The sequence below is a fragment of the Gamsiella multidivaricata genome, assembly GCF_025024155.1.
Source record: "Gamsiella multidivaricata strain RSA 2152 chromosome Unknown BC939scaffold_27, whole genome shotgun sequence".
Taxonomy (NCBI): domain Eukaryota; kingdom Fungi; phylum Mortierellomycota; class Mortierellomycetes; order Mortierellales; family Mortierellaceae; genus Gamsiella; species Gamsiella multidivaricata.
In genome coordinates, this window is record NW_026251735.1 from 304959 (window position 1) to 322988 (window position 18030).

The 18030-nt window shown below is 48.3% G+C and overlaps 5 protein-coding genes across 5 annotated transcripts; 2 read left to right on the forward strand and 3 right to left on the reverse strand.

Moving 5' to 3' along the window:
- Positions 1 to 314: 314 nt before the first annotated feature.
- Positions 315 to 1603, reverse strand: BC939DRAFT_449397 (uncharacterized protein; the record flags this gene model as incomplete). Its single annotated transcript, XM_051555378.1, has 1 exon — positions 315 to 1603. The coding sequence occupies one exon, from the start codon at positions 1598 to 1600 to the stop codon at positions 482 to 484; it is 1119 nt and encodes a 372-aa protein (XP_051412978.1). The 3' UTR covers positions 315 to 481.
- A 1619-nt stretch (positions 1604 to 3222) lies between these two features.
- On the reverse strand, positions 3223 to 4727 carry BC939DRAFT_483929 (uncharacterized protein; the record flags this gene model as incomplete). The annotated part of the gene is made up of 5 exons (XM_051559219.1): positions 3223 to 3374; positions 3508 to 3798; positions 3926 to 4065; positions 4223 to 4378; positions 4471 to 4727. 5 exons carry the CDS (start codon positions 4725 to 4727, stop codon positions 3223 to 3225), a joined length of 996 nt encoding a protein of 331 aa, XP_051412979.1.
- A 2703-nt stretch (positions 4728 to 7430) lies between these two features.
- On the reverse strand, positions 7431 to 8544 carry BC939DRAFT_449401 (uncharacterized protein). The gene has a single exon (XM_051555379.1). It carries the CDS (start codon positions 8209 to 8211, stop codon positions 7561 to 7563), a length of 651 nt encoding a protein of 216 aa, XP_051412980.1. The 5' UTR covers positions 8212 to 8544; the 3' UTR covers positions 7431 to 7560.
- Positions 8545 to 10876: 2332 nt separating this feature from the next.
- On the forward strand, positions 10877 to 11971 carry BC939DRAFT_136188 (replication factor A protein 3). Its single transcript, XM_051550108.1, has 4 exons — positions 10877 to 11135; positions 11442 to 11507; positions 11605 to 11704; positions 11813 to 11971. The coding sequence occupies exons 1-4, from the start codon at positions 11046 to 11048 to the stop codon at positions 11875 to 11877; spliced, it is 321 nt and encodes a 106-aa protein (XP_051412981.1). The 5' UTR covers positions 10877 to 11045; the 3' UTR covers positions 11878 to 11971.
- A 464-nt stretch (positions 11972 to 12435) lies between these two features.
- On the forward strand, positions 12436 to 14784 carry BC939DRAFT_449403 (legume-like lectin family-domain-containing protein). Its single transcript, XM_051555380.1, has 6 exons — positions 12436 to 12866; positions 12972 to 13234; positions 13398 to 13655; positions 13749 to 13835; positions 13920 to 14078; positions 14187 to 14784. The coding sequence occupies exons 1-6, from the start codon at positions 12677 to 12679 to the stop codon at positions 14649 to 14651; spliced, it is 1422 nt and encodes a 473-aa protein (XP_051412982.1). The 5' UTR covers positions 12436 to 12676; the 3' UTR covers positions 14652 to 14784.
- Positions 14785 to 18030: the final 3246 nt, after the last annotated feature.

The following is an 18030-nucleotide window of genomic DNA, read 5'->3' on the forward strand; positions in this document are numbered from 1 at the left end:
CGTGCAAGAATACAGTACGTCGGAAGAGTACGAATTTATAGTATGTGCCAACGAGTCCATTCCTTCCTTCGTTTGATCCTCAGCAGAAGAGAAGAGACGATAAGAATGGTCGCACAGCATTATACTTTTTCAATGTAGAGAGAGGCCTCAGAGATAGTATACCAACCGACAGGCGAGCTTTGCAGCTCACATTCTGCTCGTCTCCGTAGCGAGACCGATATCACTTGTTTTTTTTGAAATCCATAAAGACAAGTTGGGACAGAAAGAAGAACGATCCACGTCCATGGATAATGATACTTTTTTTTTTTTTTTTTTTTTTTTCTTGCAAAGCCAAAACAAAAAAAAAATAACAATGAAAAGACGATAACAATGGTATCAACTGAACAACTCTCTAACAAAAAAAAAGAAGCAACCAAAATATGTCTACAAATACAAAATTACTAACAATAATGAACTAGATCCACCCAAAACGTTTTTCCCTTCAGTTCGATGGGTGATGACGGTGCTGCATGTGCGGCGGTCTCGTCACCATCCCTCCCACTGCTGGTGGCCTCCCACCACTCCCTCGCTCACGCTCATGCATCCCCGCCTCATAATGTTGCTGCTGTTGCTGGTGGTGATACTGTGGCGGATAATGCCCATGCCCATAAGTCTCATACCGCGGCTGCTGCTCCCTTTCCATCCGCTGCTGCTGCCGTGCCTGCGCCTGTGCCTGTGCCTGTGCCTGTGCCTGACCCATCTCCCACCGCTGCTGCTGCTCCATCCTCTGCATCTCCATTTCCTGCTGCTGCTGGTAATGCTTACCCGACGATGATGCCGATGTCGGGGGCACCTGCTGCTGCGCTGGTGGTTGAGAATGTGACCACGATGAATGCCTATAATTCGAACCCCCAGGACCGCCACCCTGCTGCTGTAGCTGTGGTGAGTGTCCATTGCCGGAACTTGGTCCCGACGGCGGAGGAGGACCTTGTGCAGAATAAGATCCCCGCTGTTGATGATGGTGATATCCCGGTTCAAACCCACTTGGTCCGCCTGGTCCACCTGGACCTAGCCGATAGCCCGCCCCACCACCTCCGTTCCCGGGCGAGCCGGTACTATATCCCAATCCCGGTGCCATGCCCGGACTAGAACCCGATGGGATCTGCTGTTGCGATTGTGGCCCCTGCGCCTGTGCCTGTATCTGTAAGATCGTTTTCAACGACGAAGGCGCCGTTCGTGGACTACTCCCATTCACGTTCGCATTTGCAGAATAAGAACTATGCGGCGGAGTCCTCGTCGAGGGTGATACCGCTGCACTGTTGTTGGTTGTCGAAGGTGTCGGGTAGTACTCCCCGCCTGCTCCTGGCCCTGCGGTTGGCGGCCGACCCGACGTCGACGACATACGCTGCTGTTGATGCTGTTGCTGTTGCTTGTCGCCTACTTGATGAGGGTACGACGCAACCGACTGCTGACCCTCTTGTCGCCCCTGGCTTGCCGCCTGCTGATGTCTCAAATGCGGTGAGTACCGCTCCTGCTCCTGTTGTTGTTGTTGCTGCTGCTGCTGCCGCTTTCGTTGCTCCTGCTGTAGCTGCTCCAACCTCTGCTGCTGTATCTGTATCATTCTCTGCTGCTGCTGCTCCATCTGTGCATCCTCCGCCATCTTCAGCGCCTGTCTTTGCTCCGCCTGCGTCATTTGCTGGAACTGCGGATGACCTATCACCGCCTCCGCCGTCATTGGCTTCATCATCCCCTCTCCCCTTGCTCCCTGGCCGGAGCCCTGCTGTGGAGTGCTGCCCCTCAAAATTGCCGTCGTCGCTGGCGCAGCTCTGGGAGACGAGACACCGCTTTGAAGCCGACCGTTTGGAGCTGGGTAAGGTTGTGAACGATATTGTTGAGTGGCCATTACAGAGGGTCGATCGACTAAAGGTTGAGCAACCGGACGAACAGGGATCGTCGCACCGTTCTGAAGTGGTGAGCCAGGATGCGATGATGCCTGAGGTAGCCATGGTGTTTCCTTCCTAGGCGAAGGCACTGGAGATGCTAGCTGCGGCCGTGTCTGTGTCTGTGTCTGTGTCTGTGTCTGTGTCTGTGTCTGTGTCTGTGTCTGTGTCTGTGTCTGTGTCTGTGTCTGGGGCTGCAGAGAAATCGGTTGCAAATGCGGCTCCTCTCTCTCTCTTGGAGAGACAACTGTCGCCCGAAGATTGCCATTCGCATTTGCGGTGCCCGGTTTTCCGTTTTGTGCCGGCCTTGTTAAGGATGCTGTGTCTATATCCATGGCCTCATCTCCGCTATCGTCGTCTGCTTTAAAATCTAAATCTGATTCATCACTCAGAGGTGTCAGACTCGCGAGTCTGCTCTCGATATCCTTAAAGATGTCCCGATGCAAACTATTCAACAGCTCTGACATCCTTCCCATCGGATGCTCTATTAGTATCAAAGTAAAATGCGTTTAGTGCACAACACTTACCCAAAACAATACCGTGCCACCGCCTACAGCCATCACCACGATCTCTTACCTGAGCGGATCAAATTCCCGCTCCTGCTATTCGATTTCTGTGCCCTCTCCCAGATAGGATGATCGCTCGTCAGGAACACGAACGAGTTCTCAAGATACCACGTCCCCAATTTCTTCGTCACCATCGGGATCGTATCATCCCCGGGCACCATCGTCACGCAATGCACATACTTCACCACCTCCCTCTGTCTCTCGTTCATGAACGCCACCACTCCATGGCACCCGAACCCTGTGGCAATCAGAACGATCCTTCTGCCCGTGTACCCTGTCGTTGAGACGTAATCGTCCCAAATCTCAGCCAGCAAACTTGACAGCTGCTCCTTTGCTGTGACCTTTTCGTCTTCGGTTGTTGGTTGGAAAGGCACGACAATATCGATAAGCTCGTTCTTTTCAGAGCCAACGATATAATCGATATAGGATGATATAGGGTCGAGGAAGAATGATTTGTTGGGTTGAATCACGTTCCTAGTCCCCAGAGTCCGTGCGCGATATTCGTCACTATCAACATCGAAGAAAAAAAAGCATTTGTCAGTACCTAAATTTTTGAGTCGTAAAAGCAATTGCATCTGAAATTTTAGCTTACAGGTCGTGTATAAGGATATACAATGGCTTCATTGAGTACGTGCGTTGTCTGGAGTGGACAGAAAAAAAAATAGGGAGCAAGGACACATATGCTGTCAGTCATTTAGCCGAAATAGATAAGAACACTTGGAGTTAACAACAAGCACCTACGTGCAGTGGACATTATCCAAGAATGCGGGCCCAGTCTCACTCTCGAGCTTCGCCATCGGGATCATATCGTACCGCTCCTTCAGGTATGACTTTCTATACGCCTCCATCATCTTATTCATACCCACCACATGCCTTCCTACTACAGGTTCTAGAAAAGAGATATAGGGCAAATTAGCTCCGATGTCACATCGCGCTCATATCCCTCACCCCTGATCCAAGGCAGTAGCATCAATAGATGTCCTTCTTTTTTACCCATCCCAATCGCGTGTGTGGGTTCATACCTTCAATTGGATCCGTATACACTTGGGGCAAGCTCTTCCAGTACCGCGACTGGACCTCAATGACCTCATGAATCGTCTGCACGCACAACGCATTCGGTACAATCGATCCCAAAGGCTCAATCGGGTCATTTAGCAAAGCCTTCGCACACGCCAATCCCGACACCGCAATCGAGTCCAGATTATATCCGCCCTCCAATGCTAGGATGATTTTCCCGCCCGCAAGCGACTTGAGCATATGAGTCATGTGTCCATAGGCTGCCGGCGTTACAAGCATCTGTCCAATATGGTCGCCTACCATATTGATTCCACAAGAAATAAAAAAAAAAATAAAAAAAATAACGGATCAGTTTTCACGTTTCAAGGGTAGAAAATCGCGCTACTGTTGAGGATGTTACTCTTGAAAGGTCCGGCATGCTACCTTTGGCGGCATCAAATCCTGCGCTGACCAACACAAAGTCCGGCGCAAACTCATACAGAATCGGCATGATCACCTTATCGAACGCATAGATGTACTCGGAATCGCCCATTCCACTACTATTCCACGGAATATTGATCGTCCTAGCAATGTCATTGAAATACATGCCAAAGAAAGCACATACTTGGTCAGTTCCGATACGAGCATCGCGGCATGCATCATGCAGAGACCTTGCAGTTATCAAAACTCAGTGAGATTAAAGGTAGCGGTGGTGGTGGGGTGGGGTGGGGGGGGTTGTACCTTCCACGTCCTGCGCCTTCTCCAATAGCTGTATGCGCCGCAGCGACAGGATCTCCTGGATAGAACGCCCCATGGTCGAATCGATGGATCGAGCAATACACTACATTCGGGTCATCATAAAACGCCGTCTGTGTCCCGTTTCCGTGGTGTACATCCCTATGTACCAAAAAAAAAAAAACCTCCCATATGTGAGTACTCTGAAAAAAAAAAAAAAAAAAAAACACTTTCGATTGCTAATCGCGCCTTACCAATCCAAGATAAAGATCTTCTGCAGCCCATGGGCCTTCTGTAGGTACCGCGCCGCAATCGCCACATTATTGTACAGACAGAACCCCCCCGCCTCATCCGGCTCCGCGTGATGTCCTGGAGGTCGAATAATCGCCACGCCATTCAGGACCTGACCCAGAGCTACAGCCTTACAGAGCTCGATCAGACTGCCACAGGAGAGTCGTGCACAGAACGCCGACAAGTTGTTGAGGTAGATGCTGTTGTAGCTGTTAGCCATCTCCAGCAGGTCATCCTTCGACATCGCTATTTAAAAAAAAACACAGAGGAATAGAAAAGGGGTCAGGACACAAAAAATAAAAATAGTGTTTTTCTGCCCTATCTCCTTATGGTAATCGCCAAGTCAGAAAAAGAGTCGTGAAGAGGAAAGTGTGTTACCTGTAGTTTTTGTGATGTTCTCGATATGACTCTCAGTGTGCACGAGTGCGAGTTCCTCGACGGTGGCCTCGCGCGAAGGGATCTTGATCATCCTGTCAGTACACTGCGCCGTGTTCAGCGCATCAAAGATCCGCCAGATTCGCCGAGGGTCCTCTGGATGGTCATCATCCCCATGTACATTGTTGTGAAACCTGTACGGGCCGACATAATAAAAATAAAAAAATTAAGAGAAGTCAAGGGGGGAATGTTAAGATTAGAGATCTAATGTATGGCAGAAAAGAGTACCTTTACATAGCAAAAGGTACCAGCATCAACAGCTCTCATTTCACAACAGCAGCTGCAACAGCTGTCCGTTGAATGACAACAATAAGAGTTGAGGTGATGGGTGATGGCAAGGTATAAAGGGGAGTCGAAGGGATAAGGCAAGGGGAAGCGAAGGAACACGGATGGATAAGGGTTCTTAAAACATACCTCATCCGCACATCGTAGACATATCCGGTCTTCGTACTCCGACCATTAAACGTCTCGGGCTGTAGGAGCAATGCTCCTTCGTACTCGACCTCATGCTCCTCCCACCGCGGCTCGTTCGGGTCTATCTCTTTCTCTTTAATCCTGTCCATCTCCACCTCCATTTCCATCTTATCCATGTCCATGTCTGTGTCCTTGTCCATGTCCGTGCCCTTGCCTATGACCTTATCTATCATTCCTCCTGTCTCTCCCACCGCCTCTGACCCTACTAGTAGCTCTGCAACCCTAGTCTTTGTCTCTGATACATTTGACAATTCCTGGCCATTTTTGGATCCGAGGCTCTCATTAGTCGCATCCTGTGTATGTCCCGTCCATGCTCCTGCACCTATACCTGTGCTCGCCCGTGCCTCCGTTACACGATCCTGACGATCCTCACGATAACCCTCATCATTCCCGATGTGTGCGGCTGATAACGTGTGTGAATCTTCCAGCGCGGATACTTTCTCCGCGTTGACAGGAAGCAGTACTTCGCCGTTTTCCTGTTCCGTTGCTGTGGTCAATATCCTTGGTGATGAGGCCTCGTTTGTGGTTACTTTTTCTGTCGCCACTTCCCCGGAAGCCGGAACCATATCCACATCGTGCTGCTTGGGACCTATAGGTCGGACAAAAAAAGAAAGAACACGGTGTGCGAAATGAAAGACAGTGGGAGTAAGTTTAATTGTACCGAGGCGTGAGGAGCGAGAGAGACAACGCAGTTTGCTTCGAGAATAAATTCGTTGTGTTAGAATAAGAATGGCGAAGAAGAAGAGTTGGATCCATCCTTGTTGTTGTTTTGTTGCTTTGTTCAAGGGGGGGGGGGGGGGGGGGGGGGGGACAGAGAGGCGGGATGGATGGATGCAGGGGCTATCTTCAGCACGGTGATCCCAGTACTCGGTGGAGGCATACTGCATCAATTCAATTTATACACCACCGAGCTAAAGAAGGCGAGAAAAGAGAGTGAGGGAGCGCAAGGTAGATACGCACAAAATGAATCATATCACATCAATTATCCAATTGCTTCTCGACGTCAGTCCAATAGCGGGGGCTCCAGTGAGAAAACAAAGTGAGCGGTGCAGGGTCGCGCGCTGGCGTGTGCGTTGAAGGATACTTCACTCGATATGGGTGTGGTGCTCATCAGAGTTGCATGGTTACCTAGAGTGATGGTGGTGGTAGCACGATCAGCCATGGTCGTGTCAGGGTTGTCTGATCCCATGGAAGGATCCATCCTTCTTTTTTCTGATCCTTTGAGAGGGAGGACAGCGCCGTGGAGAAAACAAAAGGAGTGTGAGACGAGTGCGAAAGAGAAATAGAAAGGGTGAGGGGAGAGAGGGTGAGAGAAAGTTTGAAGCGTGAGGATGAAGAATGGAGGGAGAGGCTGTGGTACTGCAGAGATGAATGATCTGCGCGAGCTCGTTGGCTGCAGTTGAAGTTGAAGAAAAAAATAAAAAAGGGGATGAAGAAGGCTGAAGGAAGTAAAGTGATGGGAACTGATGGGAACTCAGATTCAAAAATGGATGGATGAAAGGAGATTCCTTCCTCGGACTTGGGGCCAGCCAATAATGCTTCGTTCTCAATGTGCCGCACCGCCACGCTGTCTCATGCTGTTCTTTTGGTCGTCCAACAGACGCACCGCCACTTCCGACCACCGGCGGGTTCAATTGGTTGGTCGATTGGGACACAGCATGTATCTCACCTCAACGCGAGTAATTGCTATAGACGAACATAGAAGACTACCTTTGCTACGTGAACTAAAAAGACACGCTGCTCGAACTTACATGAAATCATATAACTTGCTGATCTTCGTTATGTTTATCATCGCTCCCTCATGAGATACCCCGATCGCTGTCTTTCAACGATAGTGTTTTTGCGTGCGATTAACAAGGCCTGTTCGTTTTACACGCCCTTGATCCTGCTTCTGTTTGAAAAGAAGCGCCACCTTGGCTCATGACCTCATCTATCATTATAATTGCCCATATAGTTCTGCTGCTTGTTCTAACACTCTCCACGCAAGATAGTAATTTTGCAAACCAGGTGCTCGTCAGCTGTGTGTCAAGAATTCATATTATTTTACGTATTTGCTATCTGCTGACTCTTTGACAACTATCAAAAGAAAAAAGAAAAAAAGAAAAGAAGAAAAGCAAGTAGGAAACGAGCTTGATTCTCGTCGTTCACTCGTCCTCATCGTCCCATTCCTCATGTGCGAACCGCCGCTCAAGTGGGACTTCCATCGGCGGCAAGACCTCGTCCTGCGGGATAGTGCACAAATCTGTAATGGTTGAATATCGACTGTATCCACCATTCGGTGTCGAAGTACCAGACTCCGACCCCGTTGTTGAATTCGAACCACTGTTGCTGTTATTGCTTCCACATGCTCCACCCCCTACAGGACTGATCTTTGAACACGACATCTGACGGACTAGATGTGAATGGCTTCGGAGTGTTGGCATCTGGCTGTTTGAGGGCTGGGGTCCGATATCGGTCATGATATACTGGCGCAGATCGCTCGTCCATTGGAATGGGGTCAAGATTGGCGAAATAGCAGTAGAGCCATAAGGATGCTGGCCACTGTTGAGGATCCCGGACTCATCAGGAGAGGAGGCGACAGACGATGGAGGCGAAGACATGGCTGGGGCGGGGTAGAAGTGTGGAACCGAGGGTCTTCTTGTGGAGGAGGCGACGATAAAACCAGCGCGTTCTTCTTCGGAAAGGTAGTTGCTGGCGGGGATGGGTTTCGGCGCGGATGTCGAGTTAACGAGGCTCAGGTGTGGGTGCGAGCCGCAACTTGTGTCTGGACTTGGTAGCGACATAGCCATCGACATTGTATTCGAGAAAAAATTAAGAAGAAAAGGGGCAGAAAGGAGGCAGAAACTAAATGCAGAAGTGATGCAATCGAGAGAGAGAGCGAGACAGAGATAGAGAGCAAGAAGAAGCAATGGAATGGTGATCAATTACGGGTTGTAGAGAGTAGGGAGAAAGCGTATTAATAAACGAGTATAATAGTGATAAGTGAAAAATGACTGGATTGGGTGTGCTGCTGAGCTGTTGAATGAAGGAATAAAAAATGGAAAGAGAGAAGGATCGGACGTATTTATATGAGTCCATGGTTCATTCGAATGAGAGGAGAAAAGACAGTGGAAGGAGAAAAGAGAGTGAGAGGAGAAAAGAGAGTGAGAAAGATTTGCATTAATGTATTGCATCCAATCGAATCGAGGCAAGCATTTTTTTTTTTTTTTTACACTGCATTGACATTGGCATTGGCATTGGCATTGGGCATTGGGCATTGGGCATTGAGCATTTGCAGGGCACCAATATATCCAATACAAACAAACCAATTCTCCTGGCCCTGCTGCTGTTCGGGAGGTACATCCTCGCCCTCACCCTCATACCCATGCATCTTTGCTCTTGCTCTCGCTCTTTATCTTTCTTCCTCTTTTGGGATGTATGTCCCGTGGCAATGAGCGCTCGTAAGGAGCTACCTCTTATTCTTTTTTGTCTAATAATGCTGGGCAGCGAGGTAGCCCATCACATACTCCGTATCCTGCACTCTGTACTCTGCTCTGCACTCAGCACTCTTCACTGCATATGCTACATGCTATATGCTACATGCTATATGCTACATGCTATATGCTACATGCTTTATGCTACATGCTACGCCCACATTACACAAAATGCACACATGCACACACAGACGGACTAGCAAAGGAGACGATGCATAACCCATGTCAACACCAAATGCACATCACTCGACCACAAACCACCGAACAAAGGAAAGAGAATGTGTGTCTGCCTGCCTGCTTGTTCGTCTGTCTGCCTGATCGCATTCGGACGACACGTCAAAAGGAAGAAACCAAAACCGAGGCTGCTTATGCAACGCCAGTAGGTACAAGATGTTGTTCATCATGTCTGTCTCTCTGGAAGCCTAGCCAATTCTATCATTACACTCTCCCGCTCTCCCGCTCTATTTCGCTCAATCTCGCGCGCCATATTTGGATCAGACTCTCTTTTTGACCATATGGCTTGCCATGACCATAGCTAGTCTAACTTGCTAAGCAGCTCGCTCGCTCTCATTTTTTATTTTTGCGTTCTATTTTTTCTTTTCTCCACATCTCCGCGCCGTGTTTTTTTACTACCTACTCTAGCACAGGACTAAGATCTTGCGAGGACATGTCCTTGAGATGAAGATGAAAAAGGATTTCCCTGCGACAAAACTCCGTGTTCCCGGACTGTTCAGCCTATCAGTCTGGTTTTTCAATTAGTCTGACTGTCCCCTTGTTTCGGCAAATGCATCAACCGCACAATACCCCCTCCTTATCATGGAAAAAAAGACTACTCGAAAATAGGATTGAGAACCTACAACGTTTGAACTGGCGCGCAGCTATAAAAAAAAAGTAATACGTTTGAGAACAGCGAAAAGAGAGCAAGCTGCAAAAGAGGGCCAGAAATAAATAAAAGAAAATAGAGATAGACCGTTAAAATTAGTCCAAAGTTGACGCCATGTGAGCCAACCGAGACCATGGGGCCTAAGCCATCCGTGGATGGATGAAAGCAAGAACGAACATATAGGAGAATCTCATGAGATCTTGAAAGATTCAGTTGTTACTGCAAATGCTTCGCGAATGACCAATTGACGAAAAACTCCTTTATGCGGGCGATAGAAGTGGACCTCAAGAAGCGGATGACCAGACCAGACATGAGATAGCTTAAAAATGCGTAAACTCGACCACTGGGTCTTCTCAGCTGAGCTGCTACTATGCCTTCCCTCCACTCTTCATCTTTCCTGAAAGCTATGAGGTATTCATGAAGAAAGAAGACGGTGGCAAGTTAACCAAGTGACCAAGGCCATGTTCATTTCACGTACCCATCGTCGTTACAGCATGATTAACTTTTAAGACTCTACCCTGTCTTTTCTGCCAAACTAGCCTCTAACGTATCATTCTCGCTCAACTCCTCCTTAGCCTTCTTCCTCATACTCCTCCCATTTCCCAGTCCCCCTATGCCAGGCGCCATGACTTCTTCCCCCTTAGATAAGTGAGCTAAAACACGAACGATAGGGTTCCCGCCAAACCCAATGCGGCAGGTGTCCAAGCAGGGGCCTATGGGCTGGTTAACACATCTTTTGAAGATGTAATGCAAAACGTAAGGAGCACCGATGTGCGCTTCGGCGCGATATTGGATCTATGACCCTTGCATGTAAACAAACAAACAAATAAGCATGTTGGATTTCCGCACACAATGCCGTGAAACGATTACGAAAGGAGGTTCCCCTTTCTTCTTCTGCTGGATATCTAAAACGGCTTTTGTCGGACGGGGACATGTATCGTACCCGCGCTGGGGTTCTTTATGCGATCCTTTTGGACTCCAGGTCCGACAGTCCCTTATTACGATGGTTTTTATCGCTTACTGTATGGGAATTTTCTCCCCTTGCCGTAACGGTATAAACGGTCGTTTACGCGCTTGGATACTAGGCTCCGTACACGTAAAGACGCGTATCCTAGACAACGGACTGTCAAACGCGTAGAAATAAGATAATCGAGGACAAACAGAAGCCACCAATGAAATTCTAGGACTAGAAGACTAAAAGAAGGCGAAGGTCACCCTTCCTTTCTTCAACTCAGCGCTACGCAAACCAAACTGCCATACATCCACCATCAACATGTCTTATCCAACCACCGTCCGCGCCAACTCGGCCATGTTGAGCAGCCAAGTGGGACAGACCGTCAGATTCGTTGGAAAGATCATCGAGGTACAGGCAATGGCAAAAAGGATTTTGTAACAGAAACGGCTCGTCAGTAATTGACCGAACTTGCGAGTACCAGGGCAGGACTAGCAACTATTTCGACTGGGCGTTCAGGACTAGGCGCAAAGATATCGTTCTTTCACTTTTTCACTATGGGATTCTTGACCACGGTTTTTTTGCATTGACTTCAGAGGGATCCAGCAATGGTGGCAAAACAGCGTCAACTGAGACATGAAATTGGTGGCAACAAGAATACAACGGACGAGATTGCGAAGCAAACCACTAACAAGAATACAATTCCAATATTGATAGCAAAATGGGACACGAGCACTCATGGCTGCATCAGATAAGGGACAGGTCGAGATTCATATGAACGATGTAAGGGAACACTTTTATTACGGTATCAAGTGGGTATTCAGTAGCTGGGGAAGGAGATCACGGATCTAACTCGCCGAATTTTTATTGCAATTGATAGAAATCGCAATATGGAACGCAGTTCGTAGAAGTCATTGGCGTTGTCAACGGCGATAACTCCATCACAGAGATGATCTCGACCAACTTTGGCAACGACTTTGGTATGCATCGTGCGATAGTGCTGTTACAGCTCTTTTGATTTGAGGCTAACAAAATACATTATTTACTCACACCTGGCCATTTCTTTTCTTTATTTGGATGTCTATTAGATATGGAGACATACAACGAACTCGTGAAGAAGATGCAGCAATTCCCATCATTGTACCCCGAGTGAGCAACAGCAGCAGAAGCGGCACGAAACTCGCTACTGCTGCCTCTACCAAAATCAATAAACGCGAATTCAAGTAGCAGTGTATTCTCAAGCGAGATTTCCTTTATGAGTTGGCACTGCACTTCAAGAGTGAGATGACAAGGAGCACGTACAGCTGCCTGTCGTCGTAATGTGCGGATGCTTATCAGGAACAGCAGGCCGTGAAGGAGAGAGACGATCAGAGTATTCCAATGGCAACCTAAGTCTATCAACGGTCATGAAGAGTGCATCCTCGGTTCAAGGCACTCTTTCCTCTTTGATCCATGGGGCAATGTAAAAATGTAGCAGGGCGAGGACAAATATACGTTCCATATCCCATGTTCCCAATTAGACCTTGATGAAGCTTTGACCAGTAACCGACCCTGCTGAATGAAAGAAAGCGCAGCGGGGGCAGGGAGCGCGTGGAAGGGACCAAGGAGGAGCGAGAGGAAGTAGCAAGCATCTTGCGCACAACAGACCCAATCGCCGCTTGCCAGCGACCACCAATTGATGGTTCTATGAAAACATTGGCAGCACGGACACACACGCCCCTCGCGTCCCTTTTGATTCTTTTACCCACAGCACCGCTTCTTTTCTCCTTCCTTTTCTCATTCGCTCCACTTCCTTCCCTCTCCTCTTGTCATTACCGTCTCCACCCCCTTCATTCTCATTCCCTTGAACATCTGTTGCCCTTTTGTCATTTGCACTTTTTTCTCATTCCTTCCTGTACATACAACTTATTTTTTCATACCTCGCCTCACTCTTCAACAAGTAACACATAGACATGAGGACGACAGTTTTCCTAATCCCGGTTGTATTCCTCTCGACAGCACTAGCCTGGGGAAGGGATGCATACTCAAAGCCCTCGCCCGACATTCTGCCACCAGCACTGAACCGTCGCCATGACTACAAGCAGTCTCTGAAAAAGCCCTTCATGTACAATGGTGCCATTCCCTTCTGGTCCCACCATGGCAGTATGTTTACCGTTCGTTTGTCCAGAAAAGCGTGTCTTTTGGAACCTTTAATGTCTCTCTAGTATGTCTAATATGCTCTTTGACTCCTTCGATTGTTCGTGGCAGACTCGTTTGTGGCCCAAGACTTTATCCGTCTGGCGCCTTCGGTGCCAGGTCTGAAGGGCGCGGTGTGGCGGTTGAGTGCGAACGAGTACAAGGAGTGGGAGGTTGATATGTCCTTCAAGATCTATGGACAGAGCCATCTCGGCGGCAAGGGTCTCGCGTTCTGGTACACGCAGGAGCACGCGGTCGAGGGACCCATCTTTGGAAGCAAGGACCAGTGGAAGGGTCTGGGAGTCTTTCTGGACACAAGTGATCCAGCCAATCAGGTGCGTGCAACACTCAAGAGACCTGCGACTGGCTGGGAAATATTTTTGTGGAGACGAACGGGGGCGAAAGAAAGGAAAGGAGGAGGGAGCAGAGCCAAACTGACTCGCGAATTCTCTTGTGTCCTGTTTCATGTCGCTCTGCCTTGTTTTGCACCTGCAATAGAGAATGAACTCGGTCATTTATGGGATCATGAACGACGGGTCAAAAAAGTTCCCCGCGAACCCGACGGCAAACCAGATGAGCTTTGGGGGATGTATTCGTGATTACAAAAATACACCCTCGCCAGTCGTGCTGAGGATCTCGTATATTGGACGGACCCTACGTGTCTCGGTCGATACGCATTACAAGGGCAAGAAGTTCGTCACTTGCTTTGAACAGAAGGACCTGGATCTGCCTACGGGTTATTACTTTGGTGTTTCGGTAAGGTCCTTGAGACCTCATGGCCATTGTCGATGGGAATGGAAACCAAGCTGTAGGTGCGCTAACTCTTCTTATCTCTTTTCGGGCGACTAGGCTGAGGCGGCTGAGATTGGTACTCCAGATGACCACGATCTGTTGTCGCTCGAGGTTCATGAAGTCAACCCTTCTCCCAAGGAAAAGGTACCGCAGGTCTTAGGCAGTACTAGCTGTGGACACCCCGTTGTGCAATGAAAACTGATGATATTCTTTCTTTTTGGTTGATAGGCACCATTGAGACCTCATGAAGAAGAGATGATCAGGAAGGGCGAAGAAGTCAAGGTGGGAGTAGAGGACAAGGAAGTCTTTGAGGAGGTGCAAAAGATTGTAGAGGAGCAGGAAGCCAAGCTTAAGGAAGAGACCGATGGTCCCACCACCCTCTCTGCTGTACGTATCTCCCCTGTCTTCCGTTTCTTATCATATATTTGCTGCTTACAGTGCCCAGACCGTGAACGACAGTATACCCATTTAACGTTGTAAATTTGAACCTATTAGTCCCAATTGGCAGCAACAGTGTCAGATACGCAGTACAGGATCATCGAATCGCTCAACACCATCCACAACAAACTCGAGTCCCTCGGCGCACCCGTGCAACCCCCAGAGTCGACCTCCAGATCCCTGGAAGAGATCAGTGTGAAGATCAACTCCATGGCTGCGTCCTTGCATGCCATGGAGAAAGTGGTCCAGGGATTAGTGGGACACATCGTACAGCAGGGTGGGGTCGCGAATGAACAGGATATCAGCAAGGTATTGAAGGAGGAGCTGCATAGTCTGAATGCCAAGATGGAGGATATGGACACGAGGCAGTCGTTCCAGCATCGGCTGACGCAGAATCGGTTGGTGAACTCTACGAGTTGGGTTTCTTATGTGGTATTTTTGATTTTGGTGCAGATTGTGGGCGTCTCGGCTTATACATGGTACAGGAAGCGGGTTGAGATTAATGAGAAAAAGTTCTTGTAAAGAGCTAAAGGATGGGGAAGTGATGATGGTGAAGGGCAAAGACAGGAAGACGAGAGAAATGGGAGGCGTCTGTTTTCGCCTATTGTCTATAGTTTTATATTGTCTAAAAGATAAATGCATGCACGCGAAAACATTTTCATAGTTGCTGGTGTTATTGCTGTCGAAAACTGCCTTTGACTAGACTCTCCGGCTGAGAATATCCGTTCAGTACTTCGTTGTTCGCTATATCGAATATAATCGCGCCGCTAGGTTTGTTGTCGTATCTGTTTTCCACGAGACTGATGTGGTACATAAATGCTAACTTTCCAGAGTCTCAGGCCCTCGGTATTGAAAAACTTGAGCAGCGGGTCTTTGGTAGACTTGATAATCTCCATCAGTCCTAAGACGGCTGCACTGGGTTTGACATACATGAGAAATCCCTTTACAGGATGGTCATTTTTGAGCAGATGGATGGACCGCTGCGGTTTTTCGTCGCTGCTCTCAGAAGTGGTAGTCAAGAGAAAGGTGAGAAGAAGAGTGCCAGAGTTGACGGCTGAGTTAGTGCAAGGGTTTGGTGGAAGGGAAAAAAGGAAGGTCGCCATTTTCGTCCGCACACCCAGCGATTTTTTTTTATAGTCGAACCTCCACAGCTTGCACTTTTTTGATATCATTATGGAGGGACCAGTCCCGTATTCAATCCAATTGAAACTGGCATTTTAAGTTATAATCCAAGCCTATGACGATCAATGAACACATCCATATCGTCCAGAGCGACCTGGAGGTGAGTTCTCGACAGAACATTGTAATCGGCTTCCTGCACATCAACAGCGCCAGATATAAACTCGGTTACAGCGTCCTGATGATATGCTTGAGAATAGACCTCTTCTGCGTAGGGGCTTGAAGGTGGCGACGAAAATCCCTCGATGGGAACCTCCTTCTCGACGGTAAGGTTATGAAGAGCGATTTCGACTACCTGCACCCCTTGGTCACTAACAACTGGCTTCGGGTCTTCATAATCCAGGTCAGATTTGTCGTCATCACCCCACGTATCGTTATCAAAGTCTTCAGAGTTGTCCTCATCCACGAGATCATTCTCCTTCAGTTGCTGGAATGTTCCCTTGCATGCCTCGCGACTTATTCTCTCGTGGGTGACCTCAACAATCGCTTGCGAAGGCCCTCCGCTTTTGACCATGCTGAGATCGCTCTGGACGGAGGAGTCCTTCTGATCGACGATGGTTTCTTCGTTTCCTGATGTCGTTCCTTGGGCTCTTCTTGAGGACGATTGACTTGATCTGCCTTTGTTTCGACTCCAAGGCCCAGCAATCGATTTTTCTGATACTCAGAGAGGATGGGAACTTGGACAAATCAATTATGAATGCATTCAGGATCACCTTCTCCCAAGAGCGGACTAGATAATGCCCAAAATCTCCCATTTGAAACTGTAGCTGTGAATGATCTTTTTCGAACGCGACGATTGCAGACGACTTTGAGCATCTCTTGGACGTAGCGAGCCTTGAAAGATCAGATAATCCCAGCATCGAGTGGCTGGGTCATGGATGTTGTATTCGGAGGCAGCTTGATGATGGTGGTGTTGAGGGAACCCGGTCTTCGCATCTTCCATGTCCTGGTGCGCTGTCGATTAGCTAAGCGATCTTGCGTCTCTTCCTGTACATGTCCCAGTCTTGCTTCCAAAGCCAATCGGCGGACAGTTCACGTCTCATGTAGTCACTTCCTTGAATGTCAGCATCGATAGCCTTCAATGTCGCTTAGGTCAAACCGCTCGGACGGTGCTTGGCTATGGACGTATAAAACTTGGTGAGTAAAAATCCTTTGAATTTGCACTACTACACTATTCAAGCAATATTGCATTACTTACAAAGGTTATAAAGGTTGTGTTTGTCTATACCTGTGGCATTACTGCACAATAACACCGACGCTCGAGTAACCCGAGTGATCTTCTTGTCATGAGTTGGACCGGTAGCAAGAGTTTTGTTGGACATAGCCTTTAGAATGAGACTCGTCCCATGTCAATTAGAGATGTTATCAGGGCCAAAGTCCTCAAGCACCATTTGGATCTGCTCAATTTGAGTTCGGCGAGCTGACTGATCCGCTTTCGCCATGGCTAATGTATCTCTTGAACGATCTCTGTCTCTTGAACTTTTGAAGCTAGCCATTTGAAAAGGCATTTGGTTCTGGCTAATGCTCAGGACGAAAAGAATCTTTCATGAGGATCCACGTCGCCACAACCGTTCCTTTTAGGCGAGAATCAGACACGTTGATGCCTATCAAATTATATGGACTAGGGAATATGCTTTCAGAAGCGAGCAACTGCATAGACGCATAGACTTTCGTACCTACTGTTTATACTAGGTGTAAACGGCTTCCACAACCGCCATTGGTCTTGGCTTGTTAGGTACAGTCGTTCTTGTTGCCACAGGCGGCAGCGCCACCATTGCCTGACGGACCTCGTCTTCCTTCTTGAGTATACTGACGGCTGCCTGGGACTCATGTTCAACATTTTTGAGAGAGCGGTATGGGAGGCATATGGATTGTGTTCTTTCTCTGCTTAGTATTTTAAGATGAGCTACATCATATCGAGAAGCGTATACTCCGTATGGGATTTGTATAGTTTAGAAACCGAGGCGCCAGGGTCAGAACATTCAACGTTGGGTGAGTTAGGGACCGGAGCTGTGCGGCCAGACCGTTTTCTTTTGGACATAGTGGAGATAGAGGAAAGGATGGACTCGAGAGAGGTGTATGTAGGGAACAAAAGTGCTGAAATACACGATTCATTAATGTTTATAACATCAGTTTCAATTGGATTGAATTCCGGACCGGTCCCTCCATAATGATATCAAAATGTGCGAATTATGGAGGTTCAACTCATCACCACTCCTGGGAACGCGTTTGTGTAACGTTGACTGAGAAATAGGCTGATGTGTAAATGTTAATCCAATCGCTGCTCCTGGGAACGCGCTGTGTAACCTTGACTGAGAATCTAGCCTCAGATGACTCCCTCACCCCATTCTTGCTTTCAAGTGACCTTCCGCATCATGCACCACAACCTCGCCCTCAACTGACCCTTTGGTTCCCAGACCATACACTCGCCCTCAACTGGCCGTTGTTGAGAGCATCCCTAGAGACAGTTGCTGCTGTGTTGGTTTGTCAAACATACACGGCTCACAGGGTGGAAAGCACTCTCTTTGGCTGTTCTCTTCCTGCTTTCAGATTCCATCACCCCATCCTTGCCTTCGACTGACTGCCATCCCCCATTTAACCTCGCCTGCCACTAACCATCAGTTCCCATACCACGCTCGTGCCTCCAGCCAGCGAGGCCTGTGCAGATGAGCACTGCTGTGCTCATTTTCCACAAACCAGGCTCACATTGTTGACAGTGCAC